The 24268-nt window shown below is 45.4% G+C and overlaps 1 protein-coding gene across 1 annotated transcript in view; it reads right to left on the minus strand.

The window, feature by feature from the left end:
* LOC140480726 (disintegrin and metalloproteinase domain-containing protein 12-like) overlaps nucleotides 1-24268 on the minus strand; it is a 545040-nt gene that overhangs the window by 396112 nt on the left and 124660 nt on the right. Inside the window, exons 7-8 of the mRNA XM_072576009.1 lie at nucleotides 19814-19879; nucleotides 17757-17828 (exon numbers count right to left, since the gene is read on the minus strand). Of these exons, the coding sequence (XP_072432110.1) occupies nucleotides 17757-17828; nucleotides 19814-19879 (138 nt within the window). The remainder of the gene's footprint in view (nucleotides 1-17756; nucleotides 17829-19813; nucleotides 19880-24268) is intronic.

The following is a 24268-nucleotide window of genomic DNA, read 5'->3' on the forward strand; positions in this document are numbered from 1 at the left end:
CCTCCTTCATACACAAGCTCTCTCTGATATGCACACATACACATCCCCCACACTTACACTGACACATGCACCCTCTCATGCAAACCCCGTCACACTCACACACTTCCAACCAAACTTACACACACACTCTATCACGTGCACTCACATCCACACATTCAATCTGTCGTTCCTGCATGTGCACACACATAAACCTATGGGGTGAATTTGATTTTGCAGAATTATTTTAGTTTGCTCCAAACAGCATGAATTCATGTAAAACTCTCTAAAAATATACAGAGGGTTTGTTGTCTGACATCGCATTGGGACTCAGATTTCACACCTGTTGTTTAAAAAGCTGAGCTATCTTGAGAATGTAGTTTAAAAGAAATTTGGGATTTACATATCAAAGAACAGAAACCAGCATATTCCATTCTAAAAGATGAACGTTTTAATCTAAGAATGTTTATTGTATCACATCTCCATGACACTGGACTCCTTTGGCTATAAATTCTGTGAGCATGATCTTAACATCCACAATCACCTGATGAAAGTGCGATACTCCAAAATCTAATGCTTCCTGAAGTGGGAGATGGCATGGGGCAGGGTGACACTAGGCACGTGGCCACAGAGTCATCATTGGCCACTTGACACGAGAAAAAAAAGATAGCCGCCAGACCACAATATGGAGAGAGACAGCGAAGCAAATACAGACACTGCCTGGGGTCACCAGAATGCCAGCACAATGCACTCACAACCTAGTTGATTAGTTTAAGGCGGGTGGAGGAGAAAATATACATGAGTAAAGTACACTGCCCGCCGAGGTGTCTGGGCTAACACCTTTGATAGTATTGCTTACAGCTTGATACGGACTCAATACAAACTGCTAGCAGCCAGGGCTGCAGTCATTGTCCTGCTGAGGAAGAGCGATTAGCACCCATTACTACAGCAATGGCTTTCTGCACAAACATTGAAACTGACAACAATGGTGCTGAACTTAACAAAGGCTACCCTGGAACTGACAATGACTGCATCAAAACTATCAATGATTCTGCAATGATTGTCATAAACAAATCATGTTACAAACTCAATAATCTCAAAAGTATCTTGACGTGCTCCAGGTGGAGAGAGGAATTGCAGCTGACCACTGTGCTTTTGGTGTCTTTCTCTCCCCAGAGCTCCGGTATTTCCTTGTACAATAAACTCTGTCATTGAACCTCGATTCTGACTCCGAGACTGGTGATTTTCCCCATAACATTCCAGATAAACCTGTTGGGAGTATAAACTGGTGTTGTGTGATTTTTAACTGTGTCCATCGCAGTCCAACACCGGTACCCCCACATCATGCAGTAAATCAGGTCTTGTCACTTCAAACACTGTCAAGAATGTGGTGCTGGAAAAGCACAGCAGGTCAGGCAACATCCAAGGAGCAGGAGAATCAACATTTCAGCCATAAGCCCTTCATCAGGAATGAGGTTGTGGACCTGGGGCTGAGAGATAAATGGGATGGGGATGGGTTGGGGGTCGGGGGGGAGGTAGCTGAGAATACGATAGGTAGATGGAGGTGAGGGAGAAGAGGGTGGAGTGGACAGATGATGGACAGGTCAAGAGTTTTTTTCTAGCTTAGATTCTTTACAGTGTGGAAACAGGCCCTTCAAAAGTTCACACCGAGACTCCAAAGAGTAACGACACCTAGACCCATTCCTCTACATTTTATCCCGACTAATGTAGCTAACACTATGGGCAATTTAGCATGGCCAAAATCGCCGAGCCTGCACATCTCTGGATTGTGGGAGGAAACCCACACAGACATGGGGAGAATGTACAAACTCCACACAGACAGTCACCCAAGGTAAGAATCGAACCCAGGTCCCTGGCGCTGTGAGGCAACAGTGTTAACCACTGTGCCACCTTAGTTGGGGGCTTGGGACTGGGATAACATTGGGGGAGAGGAAATGAGGAAACTGGTGAAATCAACATTGATCCCTTATGGTTGCTGTGTCCCAAGGTTGCAGATGAGGCATTCTGCCTCCTGACATTGGGTGGTTAGGGTTTGGTGATGGAGGAGGCCCAGGACCTGCATGCCCTTGGTGGAGTGGGAGGGGGAGTTGAAGTGTTCAGCCACGGGGCATTGGGGTTGGTTGGAGTGGGTATCCCAGAGATGTTCTTTGAAACAATCCATACGTTGGCATCCTGTCTCCCCGAAGTAGAGTAGACCACATTGGGAGCAATGGATACAGAAGATGACATGTGGAAGTACAGGTAAATTTCTGTCAGATATGGAAAGATCCTTTGTGACTTTGGATGGAGGTGAGGGGGAAGGTGAGGATGCAGGCTTTGTTATTCCTGCAGTGGCAAAGGTGCCAGGAGTGGGGTATGGGTTGATGGGGAGATGTGAAATTGATGAGAGAGTCACAGAAGGAAGTCTGAAATGCAGATAGGGGTCAGGAGGGAAATATATCCCGAGTTGTGGGGACTGGTTGTTGATGGCTGAAGTGGCAGAGGATGATGTGATGTATCTGGAGGTTGGTGGGTTGGAAGGTGACGAACAGGGGAGTTCTGTCCTTGTTACGATTGGGATGGGTGGGGTTCACGGATGGAGGTGCAGGAAGTGGGGGAGATACGCTGGACAGCATCGTTGACAACATGGGAGGAGAAATTGTGATCTTTGAAGGAGGCCATCTGGGATGTTTTATGATGGAATTGGTCATCCTGGGAACAGATGTGGTGGAGGTGGAGGAATTGGGAATAAGTGATGGCAATTTTACAGGAGGCAGGGTGGAAGGAGGTGTAGTCTAGGTAGCTGCGGAAGTCAATGGGATTGTAGTAGATGTCTGTGGTTTGTCAGTCACCAGAGATAGAGATGTAGAGGTCCAGGAAGAAGAGGTAGGTGTCCGAGATGGTCCAGGTGAATTTGAGGTCACAGTGGAATGTGTTGGTGAAGTTGATGAACTGTTCAACCCTCGTGGGAGCACGAGGTAGCACTGATACAGTCATCAATGTAGCAGAGGAAAAGGTGGGGAATGGTGCCAGTGTAACTGCGGAAGATGGACTGTTCCACATAGCCGACAAAGAGCCAGCCATAGTTGGGACCCGGCTACATCTCCAGCAACCGATTCACCACGGAGCACCTCCGCCCTTGAACCCCACCCCTCCCAATGCAACAAGGATAGAACCCCACCCTGGTCCTCACCTTCCACCCCATCAACCTCTGGATACATCGCATCATCCTCCACCATTTCACCACCTACAACCAGTCCCCTCACCTCGGGATATATTTCCCTCCCCACTCTATCTGCATTCTGTAAAGACCATTCCCTCTGTGACTCTCTCATCAGGTCCACACACCCCCCACCAGCCCACACCCCATTCCCGGCATCATCCCCTGCCACCTCAGGAATTACAAAACCTGTACCCACACCCACCCACCCCTCACCGCCGTCCAAAACCCCAAAGGATCCTTCCACTTCTGACAGAAATTTACCTGTACTCCCACACACCATCTACTGTATCCATTGCTCCCAATGTGGTCTCCTCTACATCAGGGAGACAGGACACCAACTTGCAAATCGTTTCAGAAAACATCTCTTGGGCACCTGCCGGAAACAAATCCACTGACCCATGGATGAACATTTCAACTCCCCCTCCCACTCCATCAAGGACATGCAGGTCCTGGCCTCTCCATCGCCAAATACAAACCATCCGATGCCTGGAGGAAGAAAGCTTCATCTTCTGCCTTGGTACCCTGCAATCACACGGGATTGATGTTGATTTCACCAGTTTCCTCATTTCCCCTCTCCCCACATATTTTCAGTTCCAAACCTCCAACTTGGCACCACCCCCTTGACCTGTTCATCATCCTTCCCAGCTATCCGCTCCACCCTTCTCTCCAACCTATCAGCATTAACCACACCTTCATCTACCTATTGCATTCTCAGCTACCTTCCCCCCAGCCCTACCCTCCTCCCATTTATCTCTCAGCCCCCAGCGCATAAGCCTCATTCCTGATGAAGGGCTTATACCTGAAAGGTTAATTCTCCTGCTCCTCAGATGCTGCCTGACCTGCTGTGCTTTTCCAGCATCATACTCTCGACTCTGATCTCCAGCATCTCCCACTTCAAACCTATTAATGTGATTATTCTTTGTTCCCAATCACCCTTCTGTACTGAAACCTATACATTACAAGGGTAATGGTTTGGACATTGCGAGAATTTTTAAGTACTAAATTTGAAATGTTTGATTATTTTTAATCTTGCCTTTTCTCTCACCATTTCTATTACAATCTAATCTCGTTCCTCTCCTTATCTCTTTCTGCCTATTCTTTCTAATCAAGGGGTAGGTGGGACTTGAATTGAACCTCTTGGTTCAGAGTTAGAGATATTACCACTCCACTACAAAATCCTTCTTTTCTCTTTCTGTCCCTCCAATTAACATTAAATTCAGCCGCTCTGCTTTATGCTTCTTTCTCAATCCTACAATGCTTATTTGACAATTTTTCAATCTAATCGGTTCAGGGATGCAACTTGCTGTCCAGTTTTCCTCATTGCAATATTATTAATTTGCACTTAGCAACTTGCCACTCATTTAAATTTGAAACCAGTATGTGTTACAACAAGGGTAATTAACAGCAGATGTTATAACATTCTCAGTTACCTCAAATTATAGCCCATAATTTCCACAAGTTAGAATCTTGAAATGGTCCTTTCTAATTGTCTCATTTAGGTGGCTCAGTAAAAGTAAATTCACAATTCACCATTCAGTTTAATTATTATAGAGTCTACCTATACTGTTTTTTTTAATCACCTCTAATACTTTATTCAATTGTTGCTAGCTTTACTTTTCAGTGCATGTGATACCTTTTTTGCTCAGGTTCATAGAAGTTGTTGATAAATAATTACTAGTCTGGACTGAACTGCCAACTCAAAATGCGAAATAAACTAGAGAGCTTCCTTTTCACAATCTGAAAATGTCTCAAAACACTTTGCAACAAATGAAGTACTTTTGAAGCGTAGTAAATGCCTCAACATAGATTTCTATTTTATTGTTTTGGCTTTTGGAATTCCCATAAGCATTATTGTAGTAATCCTTTTTGCTCAATTGAAGTTTTCACATGCACTCATTTTAAGTTGGTCTGATATCTGTTGAGGAGGAAGTGAGGACTGCAGATGCTGGAGATCAGAGCTGAAAAGGTGTTGCTGGAAAAGCGCAGCAGGTCAGGCAGCATCTGAGGAGCAGGAGAATCGACGTTTCGGGCATGAGCCCTTCTTCAGGAATGAGGAAAGTGATATCTGTTGATACTAGTCCTAGGTTTGACGGAATCAGTTATTTTCATTCATACAGCTGATCCATTATTTTACCTTAGTCTTGTGTTACTTGGACTTACTCTGTAGCCTTGCTCAGACATGACATTCATTTATAATGTCGTATCTAAATTAAGTGAAGTGACTGTTTCATTCATTATTCCTGGCGGTTCCTATTTCTTTGCCGAACATGTTGAGAATTTCACATGACAGAAACATTTCGTAGCTGACCCAATGTGCCTCCAATGTGGCCTATTCTACATTGGAGAAACCAAATTCCAGACTATGAGCAAGCATGACCCTAGCCTTCCTGTAGTTGGTCACTTTAACACCACAGCATTCTACAGTGTTCCAGTGAATCACAAAGCAAACTGGAGGAACAACAATTCAACTTCAGACTGGACACTTTACAGCCTTCTGGACTTAATATTGAGTTTAACACCTTCAAATTGTGAACCATTTCTTCCCTTTTTTTCAAGTTTGTTACATTCTATCTCCATGTCCTCTCTCCCACCACCCCACCCCACCCCCCCCCCCCCCCCCCCCGCCCCCCACCCCCACCATCCCCCAGTAGGACTGTATGTCCTTTCACATCTGGCAGGAGACATACCCCTGTTCTGCCATTCGGGAGAAGTGAGAACTGCAGATGCTGTAGATCAGAGCTGATAATGTGTTGCTGGAAAAGCACAGCAGGCCAGACAGTATCCAAGGAGCAGGAGAATCAACGTATCAGGCATAAGCCCTTCCCAAAACGTTGATTCTCCTGCTCCTTGGATGCAGCCTGACCTGCTGTGCTTTTCCAGCAACACGTTATCAGCCCTGTTCTGCCATTCTCACATTCCAATCCCTTAACCTGAACTATCAACATCCTTACTCCCCTAACACCCTACAACCACTGACCCACCCCAAAAAACTATAGTGTAAATGTCTCCTCTCCACTCTACGTCAGCTCTGATGAAGAGTCCTCTAGATTTGAAACGTTAGCTTGCTCTCTCTCTCTCCATGGATGCTGCCTGACCCCATGTGATCTCCAGCATTTGTTGTTTTCAGTTCTTCATAGCTGGCTTAACTTGGTCTTTGGAAATAGTTTTGCTTCTTCCCTGTTATCTTCCTATTGTTTTTCTTTTTCCCAAACATGTCCCCTGTAATTGTACCTCTCAGCTGATCACCTCAACTACTGCATGCAGTAGCAAGATCCACATTCACTGTTCTATAAACTTGCAGCATCGACATCAATGAAATTCCTAGTATCAGATCTTTTACAATGTTTTAGTTTTGAAATCCTACAAGCTTGTCCTGAAGCCTTCAGGATTTGAAAGTTAATCTCCTGAATATTGAGAAGCAGTCTTAGTTTTAAAGGAGCATTTACTTTTGTTTCATTTTCCGACAGAAACACAGGAGCAGAAGCAGGATGTTTAAACCACTGAGCTTACACTGACATTCAATATGACGATTGATGTTTATCCACTACAACATTTTTTTGTCCCCAAACAATCCCCAAACAATCTATTTTATCATAGAAAAGATTTATAAGGATGATGCCAGGGTTGGAGGTTTTGAGCTATAAAGAGAGGCTGAATAAGTCAGGGCTGTTTTCCCTGGAGTGTCAGAGGCCGAGGGGTGACTTTATACAGGTTTATAAAATCATGAGGGGCATGGATAGGATAAATAGACAAGGTCTTTTCCCTGGGGTGGAGGAGTCCTGAACTAGAGGGCATAGGTTTAGTGTGAGGGGGTAAAGATAAAAAGGGGCCTAAGGGGCAACGTTCCCTCTGGCAGATCTTTCTAAACACATACCACCCTCTGCGTGAAAGTGGTGGAAGCTGGTACAATTAAAACATTTAAAAGGCATATGAATAGGAAGGGTTTATAAGGATATGGGCCAAGTGTTGGCAAATGGGACTAGCTTAATTTAGGGTATTTGATCAGCACGGACAAGTTGGATAGAAGGCCTTACTTTGGTTGTGGGCAAAGTGTTGGAAAATGTTATAAAAGATAGGATTTATAATCATCTAGAAAGGAATAATTTGACTAGGGATAGTCAACATGGTTTTGTGAAGGGTAGGTTGTGCCTCACAAACCTTATTGCGTTCTTCAAAAAGGTACAAAACAGGTTGACGAAGGGTACCCTGTCAGTTGCTCAGTACTTCAGTACTTCGCAGGAGCTGAAAGATTACGCCATGTTCTTCGTGACCTGCAACACATTATCAATGAGGATGAGCACCTCACCAAGACCTTCCCCACACCTCCACTACTTGCCTTTAAACAACCGCCAAACCTCAAACAGATCATTGTTCGTAGCAAACTGCCCGGCTCTCAAGACAACTCCATACAACCCTGTCACGGTGGACGCTGCAAGACATGTCAGATTGTGGACATAGACACCACCATTACGCATGGGAACACCTCCCACCTTGTACATGGTAGGTACTCATGTGACTCAGCCAACGTTGTCTATCTTATACGTTGCAGGCAAGGATGTCCAGAGGCATGGTACATTGGGGAAACCGAGCAAAGGCTATGATAACGGATGAATGGGCACCGCACAACAATCAACAGACAGGAGGGTTCCCTTCCAATTGGGGAACACTTCAGTGGTCCAGGACATTCAGCCTCGGACCTTCGGGTGACCATCCTCCAAGGCGGACTTCGGGACAGGCAGCAGAGGAAAGTGGCCGAGCAGAGGCTGATAGCTAAGTTCGGTACCCATAGGGAGGGCCTCAACCTGGACCTTGGGTTCATGTCACATTACAGGTGATCACCATTGACCTACACACACACACAGATATTCCTACACACACACACACACTCACATACACACAGACACAGGTACACACAGACGCGCACACAGACACCCACACACACCCTTATAGACACACACATTCCCACACATGCACCCCCTCACAGACTTAAGACACTCAACACTCACCACACACACACACACACACACACACACACACACACACACACACACACACACACACACACACACACACACACACACACACACACACACTTTCACACTAACAACCCCCAACCCAGACAGACACATACACAGACAGACAAAGACCCACATGCACACATATATTTTGTGTGGTGAATTTTTTTGTACTTGCAGAGTTACATTGCACTTTGCTCAAAAACTGCATACATTCATGTAGAACTCTGAGCTCAAAAACTGCATGAATGTATGTAAGACTCTGTTATCTCACTTTTTAGATTGGAATCAATCTAAACATCAGGTCATAGACAGAGAACACAGGGGGCTAACACCTTCAACATATTGTCTAGCTATCACCATTGTTAACAACTAACCCGAGAATGCAACTTTTTAAAAAAGGGTTTTGTGATTTACACATGAAAGAAGTGAAACTATCACTGTATTCTAACAGATGAAAGGCTTAACAGACAATCAATTCTTCAATGTATAATTTCAGTTATATTGCACTGCAAATCTTTGCTATAAATTCTGTGTTACGATCGAGCCCTCCACAATCACCTGATGAAGGAGCGTCGCTCCAAAAGCTAGTGTGCTTCCAATTAAACCTGTTGGACTATAACCTGGTGTTGTGTGATTTTTAACTTGGTAAAATTCTTGACAGTGCAGACGAACAGAGAGATCTCGGTGTCCAGGTGCATAAATCCCTGAAAGTTGCCACCCAGGCTGATAGGATTGTTAAGAAGGCATATGGTATGTTAGCTTTTATTGGTAGAGGGATTGAGTTGATTTTCGGAGCCATGAGGTCATATTGCAGCTGTACAAAACTGGTGTGGCCACATGTGGAGTATTGCATACAGTCTGATCACTGTCAGGAAGGATGTGGAAGCTTTGGAAAGGGTTCAGAGGAGATTGACTAGGATGTTGCCTGGTATGGAAGGAAGGTCTTATGAGAAAAGGCCGAGGGAACTGAGGCTGTTGTTATTGGAGAGAAGAAGGTTGAGAAGTGACTTAATCAAGAATTTAAGATAATCAGAGGGTTAGATAGGGTGGACAGGGAGAGACTTTTTCCTTGGATGGTGATGGCTAACACAAGGAGATATAGCTTTAAATTGAGGGGTAATAGATTTAGGACAGATATCGGGTGTAGTTTCTTCACTAAAGAGAGTAGTAAGGGCGTGGAATGGCCTGCCTGCCACAGTAGTAGACTCTCCAACGTTAAGGACGTTTAAATGGGAATTGGACATGCATATGGATAATATTGGAATGGTGTAGGTTAGATGGGCATCAGATTAATTTCACAGGTTGGTGTAACATCGAGGGCTGAAGGACCTGTACTGCACTGTAATGTACTACGTTCTATGTCTGCTTCTATGCTGTACATCTCTATGACTCAAGAGACTTGACAGATACTGGTTGAAAACAATTTTTCGTGAAGAAACTGCAAGAACGTTGTCTCTTTGTGCATGCAACAGAATCCACTAGCTGACCTTCATGACTTCCTCATGAGAAGACTTCCTCATGTGAGACAAGTCCTCCCCCTGCACAAAGCCATGCTTAAATCTCAAGTAAGTCCATTCTTCTCCAGGACACAGTTCTGAAGGAGCCCTTGAGCTTCTCTAACAGGTTTTAGATTTTTCCTCCCTGTGTGAACGATAAAGATAAACATTGATAGGAGGCTCAATAGTTCATGGGAAAGACAGGAGATTCTGTGACTGCAAAGAGGAATCTGGGATTGGGTGTTGCCTCCCAACTGCCAGGGTCCAGGATGTTTCAGAGCAGCTCCAGAACATTCTCAAGGGGGAGGGAGAACAGCCAGAAGTCATTTGTGCCAACGTGCACCTCGGTAGGAATAGGGATGAGGAGCTGCAGAATGATTATAGACAGCTAGGAATAATCTTAAAAACCAAGATCTCGACGGTGATAATCTCCGGATTACTCCCAGTGCCATGTGCTAGTGAGGGTAAGAACAGGAGGATATGGCACATAAATGAGTGGCTAAAGAATTAGAAGAATACAGGCCAAGTGCAGGGAAATGGGGTTAGCATAGATGGACATTTTGGTCGGCATGGACCAGTTTGGGACAAAAGAATTGGTGCAGGGGGCAGGGATTCAGATTCTTGGATCATTGGGATTTTTCTCGGGCAGAGGTGATCTGTACAAGAGGGACAGTTTGTACCTGAACTGGGGGTGGGAGGGGGTGGGAGGCCAATATCTTGGCAGGCAGATGTGCGAATGCTACAAGGAAGGGTTTAAAGATGAAAGGAGAAAGAGGAACAGGAGGAGGAGAAAAAAAAGGAGGAGAAAGAGGAAGAAAAAAAGAAAGAGGAGGAGGAGGAAAAAGAGAAAGAGGAGGAGGAGAAGAAGAAAGGTGAGGAGGAAAAAGAGGAGGAGGACGAGGACTCCACAGCAGGGAGATTTGTACAAGGCTGCAATGAGATACAGTAATCAGAAAATATCAAGTTGAAGAGACTGGTCAGGCTGGAACACAACAGGCAGCAAGGAATGCCCATTGATTAAAGTTAAAAATCACACAATACCAGGTTAAAGTCCAACAGGTTTATTTGGAAGCACTAGCATTTGGAGATACCTGTTGAGAGAGCAGTGCTGCAAAAGCGAGCGTTTCCTAATAAACCTGGAGAAAGTGAGGACTGCAGATGCTGGAGATCAAAGTCGAGAGTGTGGTGCTGGAAAAGCACAGCGGGTCAGGAAGTATCCGAGGAGCAGGAGAATCAACATTTCAGGCAGAAGCCCTTCATCAGGAATGAGTCTTGTGGGCTGGGGGCTGAGAGATAAATGGGAGGGTGGGGCTTGGGGGAAAATTGCTGAGAATGAAGGTAGATGAAGGTGGGGGAGAAGGTGATAGGTCAGAGGTCAGAGAGGAAGTGGAACAGATAGATGGGAAGAAAGATGGACAAGTCAAGAGGGCAGTGCCGAGCAGGAGGCTTGGGACTGGGATGATGTGTTCTTCCTCCAGGCATCAGGTGGTTAGGGTTTGACGATGGGGGAGGCCCAGGACTTGCATGTCCTTCGGGGAGTGGGAGGGGGAGTTAACGTGTTCAGCCATGGGGCAGTGGAGTTGTTTCGTGCAGGTGTTCTGGAGATGTTCTCTGAAACGGTTCAAAATGTTGGTGTCCTGTCTCCCCAATATAGAGGAGACCATATCAGGAGCAACAGATATAAGAGATGACATGTGTGGAAGTGCAGGTAAATCTCTGACAGATATGGAAGGCTCTTTTGTGGCCTTCGTCTACCTATCACATTCCCAGCTACCTTATTCCCAGCCCCACCTCCCTTCCATTTATCTCTCACCCATCTTGTGCCGCCTTCCCCCCCCAACCCTCCACCCCCATTCCTGATGAAGAGCTTATGTTCAAAATGGCAATTCTCCTGCTCCTTGGATGCTACCTGACCAGCTGTGCTTTTCCAGCACCACACACGTGACTTCCAAATAACCCTTTTGGAGTATAACCTAGTGTGATGTGATTTTTAATTTTATTCACCTCATCCAACACTGGCACCTCCACATGTTGGATTAAATTGCATCTATTTCAATGCAAGAGGTAAGGCTGATGAACTCAGGGCGTGGATAGGTACGTGGGACTGGGATATTATACCCATCACAGAAACATGGCAAAGGGAGGGACAGAACTGACAGCTTCATGTCCCAGGGGACAGGTGCTTTAGGTGGGACAGAGGTGGTGGAAGGAGGGGAGGGGGAGATGTATTTTTGATGAAGGTGAGTATCACAGCAGTAATCAGAGATGAAATAACTGAAGGATCATCCAGTGAGGCTTTGTGGGTGGAGCTAAGAAATAAGAAGGGGATGGTGGTGTTATTGGGGTTGTACTATAGGCCCCCAAATAGTCAGCGGGAATTAGAGAAACAAATCTGCAGGGAGACTGGGAAGACTCCCAGGAGCAATAGGGTTGTCATAGTCGGGGATTTTCATTTTCTGAACATTAGACTGGGACTGCCAGAGTGTTAAGGGCTTAGATGGGGTGGAATTTGTTAAGTGTGTTCAGGAAAGTTCCCTCAAGCGGTATGCAGAGGGTCCCACTCAGGAGGGAGGTGACAGTGGGGGAGCACCGTGGGAGCAGTGACCATAGTTCTATTAAATTTAGAATAGTTATAGAGAGGGACAAAACTGGTCCACAGGTTCAAGTTCTAAACTGGGGGAAGGTGAACATTGATGGAGTTAGACAGGAGCTTGCAGGGTTTGACTGGAGTAGTTTGTTTGCAGGCAAAGGGACCTCCAGCAAGTGGGAGGCCTTCAAAAGTGAGATAGCTAGAGTTCAAGGTCTGTATGTTCCTGTGAGGGTGAAGAGCAGGGTTGGCAGGAACAGGGAACCCTGGATGACAAGAGATATTGAGGCTTTGAGGAGGCGTGGTTCAGGTAGAGGCAGCTGGGATCAAGGGAATCCCTGGAGGCGTACAGTGAATACAGGAGTTTACTGAAGAAGGAAATCAGGAGGACAATAAGGGGGCATGAGATAGACTTGGCGGAGAAGATTAGGGTGAATCAAAGAGATTCTTTAAATACATTTAAATAGAAAAAAGAATAACTAAAGAGACAATAGGGCCCCTCAAGGACCAAAATGGGCACATATGTGTGGAATTGCAGGAGATGGGCAAGGTTCTCAATGAATGTTTGCCATGAAGAAAGACAGGAAGACTTGGGAATTTGGGGAAGTTAGTGGTGATATCTTGGGGACAGTCCACATCACAGTAGAGTCCTAGAGATGTACAGACTCTTCGGTCCAACTCATCCATGCCAACCAGATATCATAAGTTAATCTAGTCCCATTTGTCTCTGTATCCCTCTGCTCCCTGCCCAATCATGTATCTGTCTAGATACATTTTTTTTAGATTAGATTCCCTACAGTGTGGAAACAGGCCCTTCAGCCCAACTAGTCCACACCGACCCTCTGAAGAGTAACCCACCCAGACCCATTTCCCTCTGGTTAATGCACCTAACTCTATGGACAATTTAGCCCGGCCAATTCACCTGACCAGCACATCTTTGGAATGCGGGAGGAAACCGGAGCACCCGGAGGAAACCCACGCAGACACAGGGAGAATGTGCAAACTCCACACAGTTTGCATCTTAAGTGATGCTATTGTGCCCACCTCTACTGGCAACGCATTCCAGGCACCCACCATCCTCTGTGCAAAGAACATTCCATGCATATCTCCTCTAAACATCCCCCCTTTCACCTTGAACTCATGACCCCTCGTAATTGAGTCTCCCACTCTGGGAAAAAGCAGCTTGCTGTCCACCTTGTCTACATCTCTCATGATTTTGTAGACCTCAATTAGGCTCCCCTCAACCTCCGTCTTTCAAATGAAAATAATCCTAATCTATTCAACCTCTATTCATAGCTAGCGCCCTCCATACCAGGTGAACCTCTTCTGCACCCTCTCCAAAGCATCCACATCCAAAGCCGTTAGCACTGCTGCCTCACAGTGCCAGAGACCCAGGCCTCAGCAACTGTCTGTGTGGATTTTGCACATTCTCCCTGTGTCTGCATGGGTATCCTCTGGGTGCTTAGGTGAGTTGGCCATGCTAAGTTGCCTGTTGTGTTAGGTGAAGGGGTAAATGTAGAGGAATGGGTCTGGGTGGGTTGCTCTTTGGAGGGTCGGTGTGGACTTGTTGGGCCAAAGGGCCTGTTTCCACACTGTAACTAATCTAATCTAATCAAAAATGTGACGTCCAGAACTGTACGCATTATTCCTAATGTGGCCGAACCAAGTATTATGCAACTGTAACATGATCTACCAACTCTTGTACTCAATGGGCATTTAAACAGGCATTGGATAGGCATATGGAGGATAGTGAGCTAGTGTAGGTTAGGTGGGCTTGGATCGGCGCAACATCGAGGGCCAAAGGGCCTGTACTGCGCTGTATATTTCTATGTTCTATGTTCTATGTTCTAATACCCCATGCGATGAAGGAAAACAATGCAGTGTGCCTTCTTGACAACTCTACTGACTTGCTTTGACACCTTCAGGAAACAATGGACCTGAACACATCGATCTCTCTGTGCATCAATTTTCCCTAGGACGTTTCCAATTACCGTATATTTCGCTCTTGAACTGCATCTTCCAAAATGTGTCACCTCGCTTTTGCCCGGATTGAACGCAATCTAATAACAGCCGGGAAGAAGCTGTTCCTGAACCTGTTGGTGAATGTGTTCAAGCTTCTGTATCTCCTGCCTGATGGAAGAGGTTGGAGGAGTTTATTACCGGGGTGAGAGGGGCCTTTGATGATGTTGGCAGCCTCTCTGTGGCAGTGAGCTGTGTAAATGGAGTCCATAGATGGGAGGGTGGATTCTGTGATGGTCTGGGCTGTGCACACAACCTTCTGTAGTTTCTTACGGTCCTGGGCAGAGCTGTTACCGTATCAGGCTGTGATACACCCGGACAGTCTGCTCTCAATGGTGTATCTGTAGACGTTGGTGAGGGTCCTTATGGACATGTTGAATTTCCTGAGCTGCCTGAGGAAGGAGAGGCATTGTTGTGCCTTCTTGACCGTCGCATCCACGTGGGAAAACCAGGACAGGCTGTCAGTTATTGTCACTCTGAGGAGCTTGATGCTCTCCACCCTCTCAACCTCAACTCCGCTGATGTAGATGGGGGCATGTCCTCCTTTCTTCCTTAAGTCAATGATGAGTTCTTTCATTTCACCGACACTGAGAGAGAGATTGTTATTATTGGACGATGTCACTACGCCCTCTGTCTCCTTCCTGTACTCTGACTCATCTTTGTTTGATGTCCATCCTCCCACGATGCTGTCATCAGCGATCATGAAGATAGAGTTTGTTCAGAATTTGGCCACACAGCTGTGGGTGTACAGGGTGTACAGGAGGGGGCTGGGAACACATCCTTGTGGGGTGGGGGGCTCCAGTGTTGAGGGTCATCATGGAGGAGGTGCTGTTGTCTATCCTCACTGCCTGCGGTCTGTGGGTCAGGAAGCTGACAATCTAGCTGCAGGAGGCACAGCCTGTTTTATTGGTAGGCACATTGCAGAGTTTCAGTGCAGGCTGGAGTTGATGTGAGCCATGACCAGCTTCATGATACACAGAGCCATTCAAAAGGATGGAGAAAGAGAAGTGTAGTTGTAATCAGGGACAGTATAGTCGGAGGAATAGACACCGTTCTATGTGGATTGTGGTCATGTTCAAGAGTCCCAAATACTTTGTCTGCCTGATAAAAGCAAATTACTGCTGATGCTGGAATCTGAAACCAAAAGAGAAAATGCTGGAAAATCTCAGCAGGTCTGGCAGCATCTGTAAGGAGAGAAAAGAGCTGATGTTTTGAGTCTAACTGACCCTTTGTCAAAGCTTTGACAAAGGGTCAGTGAGACTCGAAACGTCAGCTCTTTTCTCTCCTTACAGATGCTGCCAGACCTGCTGAGACTTTGTCTGCCTGGTATGTTCAGGATATGTCTTTTGGGCTGCAAAGGAACTTGGAGTTGAAGGGGAAGATCCACGTGGGATGAAGGGTTTGTCATGTGAGGAGCATTTGAGGACTGTGGGTCTGTCATCAATGGGGTTTAGAAGAATGGGGGGGGGGGGAAATCTGATTGAAACTTACAGAGTAGGACTCAGGGGCACAGTCTCAGTGTGAAAGGGCCAACTCTTTCGAATTAAGATGAGGAGGATTTCTTCAGCCAGAGGGTGGTTAATCTGTGGAACTCATTGCCAGAGGGCTGTGGAAACCAAATCACTGAGTATATTTAAGACAGAGATAGACAGGTTCATGATTGGTAATAATATCAAGGGTTGCAGAAGAATGGTGGTAAGAAACATACCAGCCATGACTGAATGGTGAAGCAGACTCAATGGGCCTAGTTTTGCTCATGTATCTTTTGTCAAAAATAAGCTCTTCCTGATGAAGAGCTTATGCTTGAAAATTGACTCTCCTGCTCCTCGGATGCTGCCTGACCGGCTGTGTTATTTCAGCACCACAATTTTTTACTCTGATCTCTGGTGTCTGCAGTCCTCAATTTCTCCTGCATCTTGTGGTCTTATTCCCGCATGTTAGATGTGGATTTACACTCAAATAGGAACTTATAAACAAATTTCTCCAGTTCCTGCTGTATACTGCTATAATTAGTATTCTCCTAATTTTGTGTTTTCACCTGAAGACTCGTCTTTTCCTCATTTATAACTATCTTAGAACTTATGGAATTGTGGTAGTTGTTCCCAAATTTTTCCCCACTGAACCTTCAACCACCTGGCCAGGCTGATTCCCAAAGACAAGGTCTAATACAGCCCCTTTCCCAGTTGGACTGCATCGATTCCAGAAACCCTCTTGGATATACCCAACAAAGTCTGCCCCATCTAAGCCACTGGTACTAAAGGAATCCTAGTCAATATTGGGGAAGTTAAAAGCACCCACTATAACAACCCTGTTGTTCTTACATCTTTCAATAATTTGCTTACATGTTTATTTCTCTGTCCCCCATTGATTGTTGGGAGGCCTATAGCACCACCCCGTCATAGTGACTGCACCTTTGTTATCCCTGATTCGCCCCATGTGGCCTTGCTGGGTGACCCCCTCCTCCCTTAGTATGGCTATAACATTATTCTTAATTAGTAAAGTAACTCCCCCACCCCTTTTACACCCCTCTGTACCTCACCTGAAACATCAAAATCCCAGAACACTGAACTGCCACATTTCTGTAGTGACTACAACATTGTAATCCCATATACTAATCCAGTCTCTAAGCTTCTCTGCCTTACCTGTTATACTCCTTGGGTTAAAATAAATGCATCTCAGACCGTCAGACCCACTGTGTTCATTAACCTGGCCTGCCTGTTCTTCCCATTAGACCTACTTGAGCTAGCTACCACAGTCTCCTCATTCTCTCCACTTGCCGATCTCCTGCTCTGGTCCTGCCTCCCTATCACACTTATACAAACTTCCTTCCTCAATCTGAATTAACCTCACAACAATTGATAGCAGACTCCACACCCCTGCCCCTGGCTCCAAACTTACCCCCATGCCTCATAACCCTCTCCCTGGACTCCCACAATGTGAATGAACAAAACAAAACAAAACTGAGACATAGCAAAGGAGGACAGGAGATCTCTACCACAGTGAACTCATGGTGCGGTCTCCTTATTCTCAGTCTACTGTCATGACAGTGGGAACAAATGGTAGTTTACAGTTGTATCTACAAACAGTGAGAGTGGAGAAAGAAAGAGGGAATGATAGCAATGAGGTAGGAATGAGAGAGTGCAGTTTGAGATGGGGAGGGGGTGAAGAAGGGGACAGAGAGAGAGAAAGAAACAAATGAGCAATAATGTAGCCTGAGACAGAGACAGAGAGAGAAGGAGGGAGAGAGGGATAGAGGGAAAGGGGGAGAGAGAGAGAGAGATGAAAGGGAGATAGACAGAGATTTGAAATGTTGAGTTCAAATGACTGTATTTCCTGTTAGTTTGATTCAAAGCCAGTTAGCATCAGGGGGAGCCTGAAGCAAAGAAATGGACGAGAAAGGTGAACCCTTCATCAGTGTGAGCAGTCTCAATACTCACCAGGTCAACTGTATTGGCAATGGCAATCATTCTCTTCACCACAGTTTCTCTATTACTGCCCATATTCTGATACTGAAAGGAAACAGAATGATTTACAAAGTTACAGAGCTACTCAGACTGCCCATAATTTTCTAATTTGCTTTTCACAATGACACCATTCCAGTGGTTTGGTGGTTATCACATGTTAAATCATTGTTTAAGACAGAAGGAGAGAATGATGAACACTAAGGCAGTTAGCTGTCAATCTTTGAACAGAAAACATGCTAGAATCTGTTCCTAAGGATGTCACAGAATCACAGAAGTGTCTGGCACAGAATGAAGCTGTTCGATCCACTGAGACCTCTATTTTCTCCAACTATTCGCCTATTTATTCCTATTACAGTAATCAGTTTTGGACCTAACTTCCAATAATTAGCTTTGATATGCCCATTTGGTATTACAATGGAACCTGGTGATTTCTTTTGCATCACTTTTTCGTTCTAGCTTTTCTTCTTCATTATTTGACGTCTTTCTGTTTGTTCCTAAAATCTGATCCCTATGCCAGACACAAACTTCCTCTCCCCTAATTTCCAGATGGATTCCCCTCTGACCATCTCTGCAGCTCTCTATGTGTGAGAAATCACAGAGATCTGCTGTTCGCCTCAGAGTTAGTATTTGGTGCTCTGCTCAATCAGGTTTTATGTTTTATGAATTCTTCCATGATTATAATTTTCCTCAAATACTTTTCTTAAACTTGAGTGACCTAAACCACTGATCACACAGAATTTCATTATCAGTCTCAGTTTATTCAAAGAGGGTGAATAATTTCCAACTAGATATTCTACTTGCAAAAACCTCTGAACAATCATCAAAATCCACACAATAAATCCAGCACCCAGTCATTTTACAGCAGAAAGAGCCAGCATGGACTTATTTTTAGGAAGAGATACAGCCCCCTTCAGTTCAACCAATTCAGATCACATATTCTTCCTCATGAGGTATAATTAGTAAGTTTGCAGATGACACCAAAATTGGAGGTGTAGTGGACAGCGAAGAGGGTTACCTCAGATTACAACATGATCTGGACCAGATGGGCCAATGGGCTGAGAAGTGGCAGATGGAGTTTAATTCAGATAAATGTGAGGTACTGCATTTTGGGAAAGCAAATCTTAGCAGGACTTATCCACTTAATGGTAAGGTCCTAAGGAGTGTTGCTAAACAAAGAGACCTTGGAGTGCAGGTTCATAGCTCCTTGATAGTGAAGAAGGCGTTTGATATGCTTTCCTTTATTGGTCAGAGTATTGAGTACAGGAGTTGAGAGGTCATGTTGCGGCTGTACAGGACATTGGTTAGGCCACTGTTGCAATACTGCATGCAATTCTGGTCTCCTTCCTATTGGAAAGATGTTGTGAAACTTGAAACGGTTCAGAAAAGATTTGCAAGGATGTTACCTAAATTGTCCCCCCTCTACCACATTGAACACTTGTCTGACTTCTTTCCTCAGAACCAAGTCCCGCACTGTGCTCTCCCTTGTTAATCCTTTGACATTCAAGAAATCTGATCAATCTAAACCATTAACACTCCAATTATCCCAATTTATGTTCTAGATTAGAGTGGTGCTGGAAAAGCACAGCAGTTCAGGCAGCATCCGAGGAGCAGAAAAATCGACATTTTGGACAAAAGCCCTTCATCAGGATGGGCTATTCCTGATGAAGGGCTTTTGCCCGAAACGTCGATTTTCCTGCTCCTCAGATGCTGCCTGAACTGCTGTGCTTTTCCAGCACCACTCTAATCTAGAATCTGGTTTCCAGCATCTGCAGTCCTTGTTTTTACCTAGTTTATCCCCAATATATGTTGAAATGTTGAAATCCCGAGTATAATCACTTGATTGAACTTTTGAGAGTTAGCCAATTAATAGAAATGGTGGAATTTCTCAACTCTCTGCCCTCCCTCCAATACTCTTCAGAGTTTGAAATGTCAAAGCCCTCAGCCTCTTGGGCTGCAGCTTCTTGTTATGTGAATCCTTGCACAGTTTGTGCCCATCCCTCACACTTGACAGGTTCAGAGAACACACTGACCTCTTCTCTGTCTGCCACCAGCACCAGCTCGATGTATCTTGTCTCTGATAGTATTTGCCTTTTTACCTGCAGATAGACAAAATCCCAGTCAGTTTGAGGTGATCTCACTGAGCCTGCAAGGAGGCAAATAGAATCCCAAGCCCCAGGACCCGAACACCCTCTTTAGTGACATAGTACTTTACCTTGTCCCTGTGTGATCAGCCTCAAAGAGTTTCATCCTCAGCACAGCAGGATGGCCATCAATTCCCCCTTGTTTCTCACCGTATCCCTTGGATGTGCTCTCTGACTCTCACTAACCTCTCTTCATCCCTAGCACAGTTTATGCTATGTTCCCTTAAGTAAGGGGTGATGGTTAAATTCTCTGCTGTTGGAGATGGCGATGTCCTGATTCTTGCCTTTAACCACAGCTGAGCCTGAATGATAAGCGGGGTGCCCACTGGAGGAGAAAGCCAAGTTAACACTGTACAGTCCTCAGCTCCATTTCGGTACTTGTGGTAAATGACAGGTCGTGGATAGTGCAGTGCTAGATTTAACCTTGAGCAGTTAGGGGTGAACTGGCAAAGTGGATACAGAACCAGCTGAGTGATAGGAGACAGAGGGTAGTGGTGGAAGGATGCTTTTTGGAATGGAGGGCTGTAACTAGTGGTGTTCTAAGGGATCAGTGCTGGGACCTCTGCTGTTTGTGGGTCCACATAAATGATTAGGAAAAAAACATAGCCAGTTGAATTAGTAAAGTTTTCAGTCAATACGAACATTGGTCACCTTGCTATAGGAAGGATGTTATTAAGCCAGAAGAAGGCAGACACCGAAGATGACAGCAGCTGTAGAAAAGTTGCAGAGGAAACTTATCAGGATGTTGCCTGGTCTGGAGGGAAGGTTGTATGAGGAAACGCTGAGAGACTTGGGTCTGTTCTCATTGAAAAGAAGAAGGCTGAGAGGGGATTTAATAGAGACATACAAGATGATCAGAGGATTAGATAGGGTAGACAGTGAAAGTCTTTTTCCTAGGATGATGACATCAGCTTGTATGAAGGGGCATAACTACAAATTGAGGGGTGATAGATTTAAGACAGATGTCAGAGGTCGGTTCTTTACTCAGATGGTGGTAAGGGTGTGGAATGCCCTACCTGCCAATGTAGTTAACTCAGCCACATTAGGGAGATTTAAACAATCCTTAGATAAGCACATGGATGATGATGGGATAGTGTAGAGAGATGAGCTGAGAATAGTTCACAGGTCGGCGCAACATTGAGGACTGAAGTGCCTGATCTGTGCTGTATTGTTCTATGTTCTACAGTCTATGTTCTATCATCATTCACCTTCCCAGGCTGCTCTCGACTCACTCCCGCTTTTTCCAGTGACAATGCCAGTTGTAGTGCCTGTTTGAAGTCCAGTTGGGCTTCAGCTAGAAAGTGGTTCTGCATGGTTACATCATTAATCCCACATAACAAACAGTCACTCTGCATCTCATTCAGGATTAACCCAAAATTACATGCCTCTGCCAGTAGTCTTTACCTTGTCAAAAATCTATCTGGTAGATTAAGTAATTCAAATTCAGTTAGTAATCAGAAACAACAGGAAGTGAGGCAGGTGGGGGGATTCGGAGTTCAGGAGTGCATGAGCCTCAGCCCTTGACCTTGTCCAACAGGTATAAGATTTTCGCTCCCTGTATGGATGAGGAAAAGGGCTGTGGATAAGACGAGGAAGTGAGGACTGCAGATGCTGGAGACCAGAGCTGAAAATGTGTTGCTGGAAAAGCGCAGCAGGTCAGGCAACATCCAAGGAGCAGGAGAATCGACGTTTCGAGCATGAGCCCTTCTTCAGGAATGAGGAAAGTGTGCCAAGCAGGATAAGATAAAAGGTAGGGAGGAGGGACTTGGGGGGAGGGGCGTTAGGTGGAAGGAGGTTAAGGTGAGGGTGATAGGCCGGAGTCGGGGTGGGGGCGGAGAGGTCAGGAAGAAGGTGCTGAGTTCGAGGGTTGGGTTTCCACCTCCTGCCCAAAATCCACAAACCTGACTGCCCCGGCCGACCCATTCTCTCAGCCTGATTAGATTAGATTAGATTACCTACAGTGTGGAAACAGGCCCTTCGGCCAACAAGTCCACACCGACCCGCCGAAGCGTAACCCACCCAGACCCCTACATCTACTCCTTACCTAACACTATGGGCAATTTAGCATGGCCAATTCACCTGACCTGCACATCTTTGGACTGTGGGAGGAAACCGGAGCACCCGGAGGAAACCCACGCAGACACGGGGAGAATGTGCAAACTCCACAGTCAGTCGCCTGAGGCGGGAATTGAACCCGGCTCTCTGGCGCTGTGAGGCAGCAGTGCTAACCACTGTACCACCGTGCCGCCCAGCCTGCTCCTGCCCCACCGAACTCATCCCTGCATACCTCGACACGGTCCTGTCCCCCTTAGTCCAAGAACTCCCCACCTACGTTTGGGACACCACCCACGCCCTCCACCTCCTCCATGATTTTCGCTTCCCCGGTCCCGGTGGGGATGACAGTAGAGCAACAATGGCAAGAGTTTCTGCATGTAATTGAGGACACAGTAGAGAGGTTAATCCCAAAGAAAAAGAAAAGAAAGATTATCCGGGGTGGGGGGAAACAAGACAGCCATGGCTGAGAAAGTAAGCCAGAAAATGTATCATAGAAACACATGCACCAGCCTGTGTCGCAACAGTTTCTACCCTACTGTTGTTAGAATACTGAATGGACTCACAAACTCTTAACATTCGCCTGTACCTGTGTTTTATTTTTGCTCCTGTTAACTATTATATACTATCTATGCTACTTAACTCTGTGACCTGCCTGTATTGCTCGCAAGACAAAGCTTTTCACTGTGCCTCGGTACACGTGACAATGAATTCAATTCAATTCAATTCAAAAAAAGAGAGCCTATAAAGTGGCCAAGAGCACTGGGAAATCAGAAGATTGGGAAGACTACAAAAATAAACAGAGGATAACAAAGAAAGAAATAAGGAAGGAGAGGATCAAATATGAATGTAAGTAGCCAGTAATATCAGAAATGATAGTAAAGGTTTCTTTCAATACATAAGAAACAAACGAGAGGCAAAAGTAGAAATTGTGCCGTTCCAAATTGATGCAAGAAGGCTAGTGATGGGAGATGAGGAAATAACTGAAGAACTTAATAAATATTTTGTGTCAATCTTCACAGTGGAAGACATGAGTAATATCCCAACAATTAAGGAGAGTCAAGGGGCAGAGTTGAGTACAGTAGCCATTACAAAAGAGGAAGTGCTAGAAAAGCTAAAAAGCCTAAGAATTGATAAATCTCCTGCCTCAATGGGCTACATCCTAGAGTTCTGAGGGAGGAGGCTGAAGAAATAGTGGAGGCGTTGGTTGTGATCGTTCAAAAATCACCGGAGTCAGGGAAAGTCCCAGATGATTGGAAAATCGCTGTTGTAAATCACTTGTTCAAGAAAGGATCAAGACAAAAGATGGAAAATTATAAGCCAATTAGCTTAACTTTGAATGTTGGTAAATTTCTAGAATCCATCGTTGAGGATGAGATTTCTAAATTCTTGGAAGTGCAGGGTTGGATTACAACAAGTCAGCATGGATTTAGTAAGGGGAGGTCGTGCTTGACAAACCTGTTAGAATTCTTTGAAGTGGTAACAAGTAGGTTAGGCCAGGGAAACCCAGTGGGTATTATCTACCTAGACTTCCAAAAGGCCTTTGATAAGGTGCCTCATGGGAGGCTGCTGCGTAAGTTGAAGGCCCATGTTGTTCAAGGTGAGCTACTGGCATGCATTGAGGATTAGCTGTATGACAGAAGGCAGAAAGTTGGGATAAAATGTTCTTTTTCGGAATGGCAGCTGGTGACAAGTGCTGTCCCACAGGGTTCAATGTTGGGGCTGCTGCTGTTCACTTTATACATTAATGATCTGGATGAAGGGACTGGAGGCATTCTGGTGAAGATCGCCGATCATACGTAGTTAGGCAGACAGGCAGGTAGTGTTTAAGAAAACAAATGCAATGTTGTCATTTATCTCAAGAGGGTTGGAATGTAAAAGCAGTGATGTGCTACTGAGACTTCATAGAGCTCTAATTAGGCCCAATTTAGAATACTGTGTCCAATTGTACACCCCACACCTCAGGAAGGACATACTGGCATTGGAGCATGTCCAGCAGAGATTCACATGGATGTTCCCTGGAATGGTAGGCCTAACATATGATGAACGGCTGAGGATCCTGGGATTGTCTTCATTAGAGTTTAGAAGGTTGACGGGAGATCTTATAGAAACTTACAAGATAATTCATGACTTAGAAAGGGTGGAGGCTGGGAATTTGTTTCCGTCAGGTGGGGATACTAGGACCCATGGGCACTGCCTTGAAATTAGAGGGGGTCAATTTAGAACGGAAATGAGGAGACATTTCTTCAGCCAGAGAGTGTTGGGCCTGTGGAATTCATTGCACGGAGCGCA

The sequence above is a fragment of the Chiloscyllium punctatum genome, chromosome 1 (assembly GCF_047496795.1).
Source record: "Chiloscyllium punctatum isolate Juve2018m chromosome 1, sChiPun1.3, whole genome shotgun sequence".
Taxonomy (NCBI): Eukaryota; Metazoa; Chordata; class Chondrichthyes; order Orectolobiformes; family Hemiscylliidae; genus Chiloscyllium; species Chiloscyllium punctatum.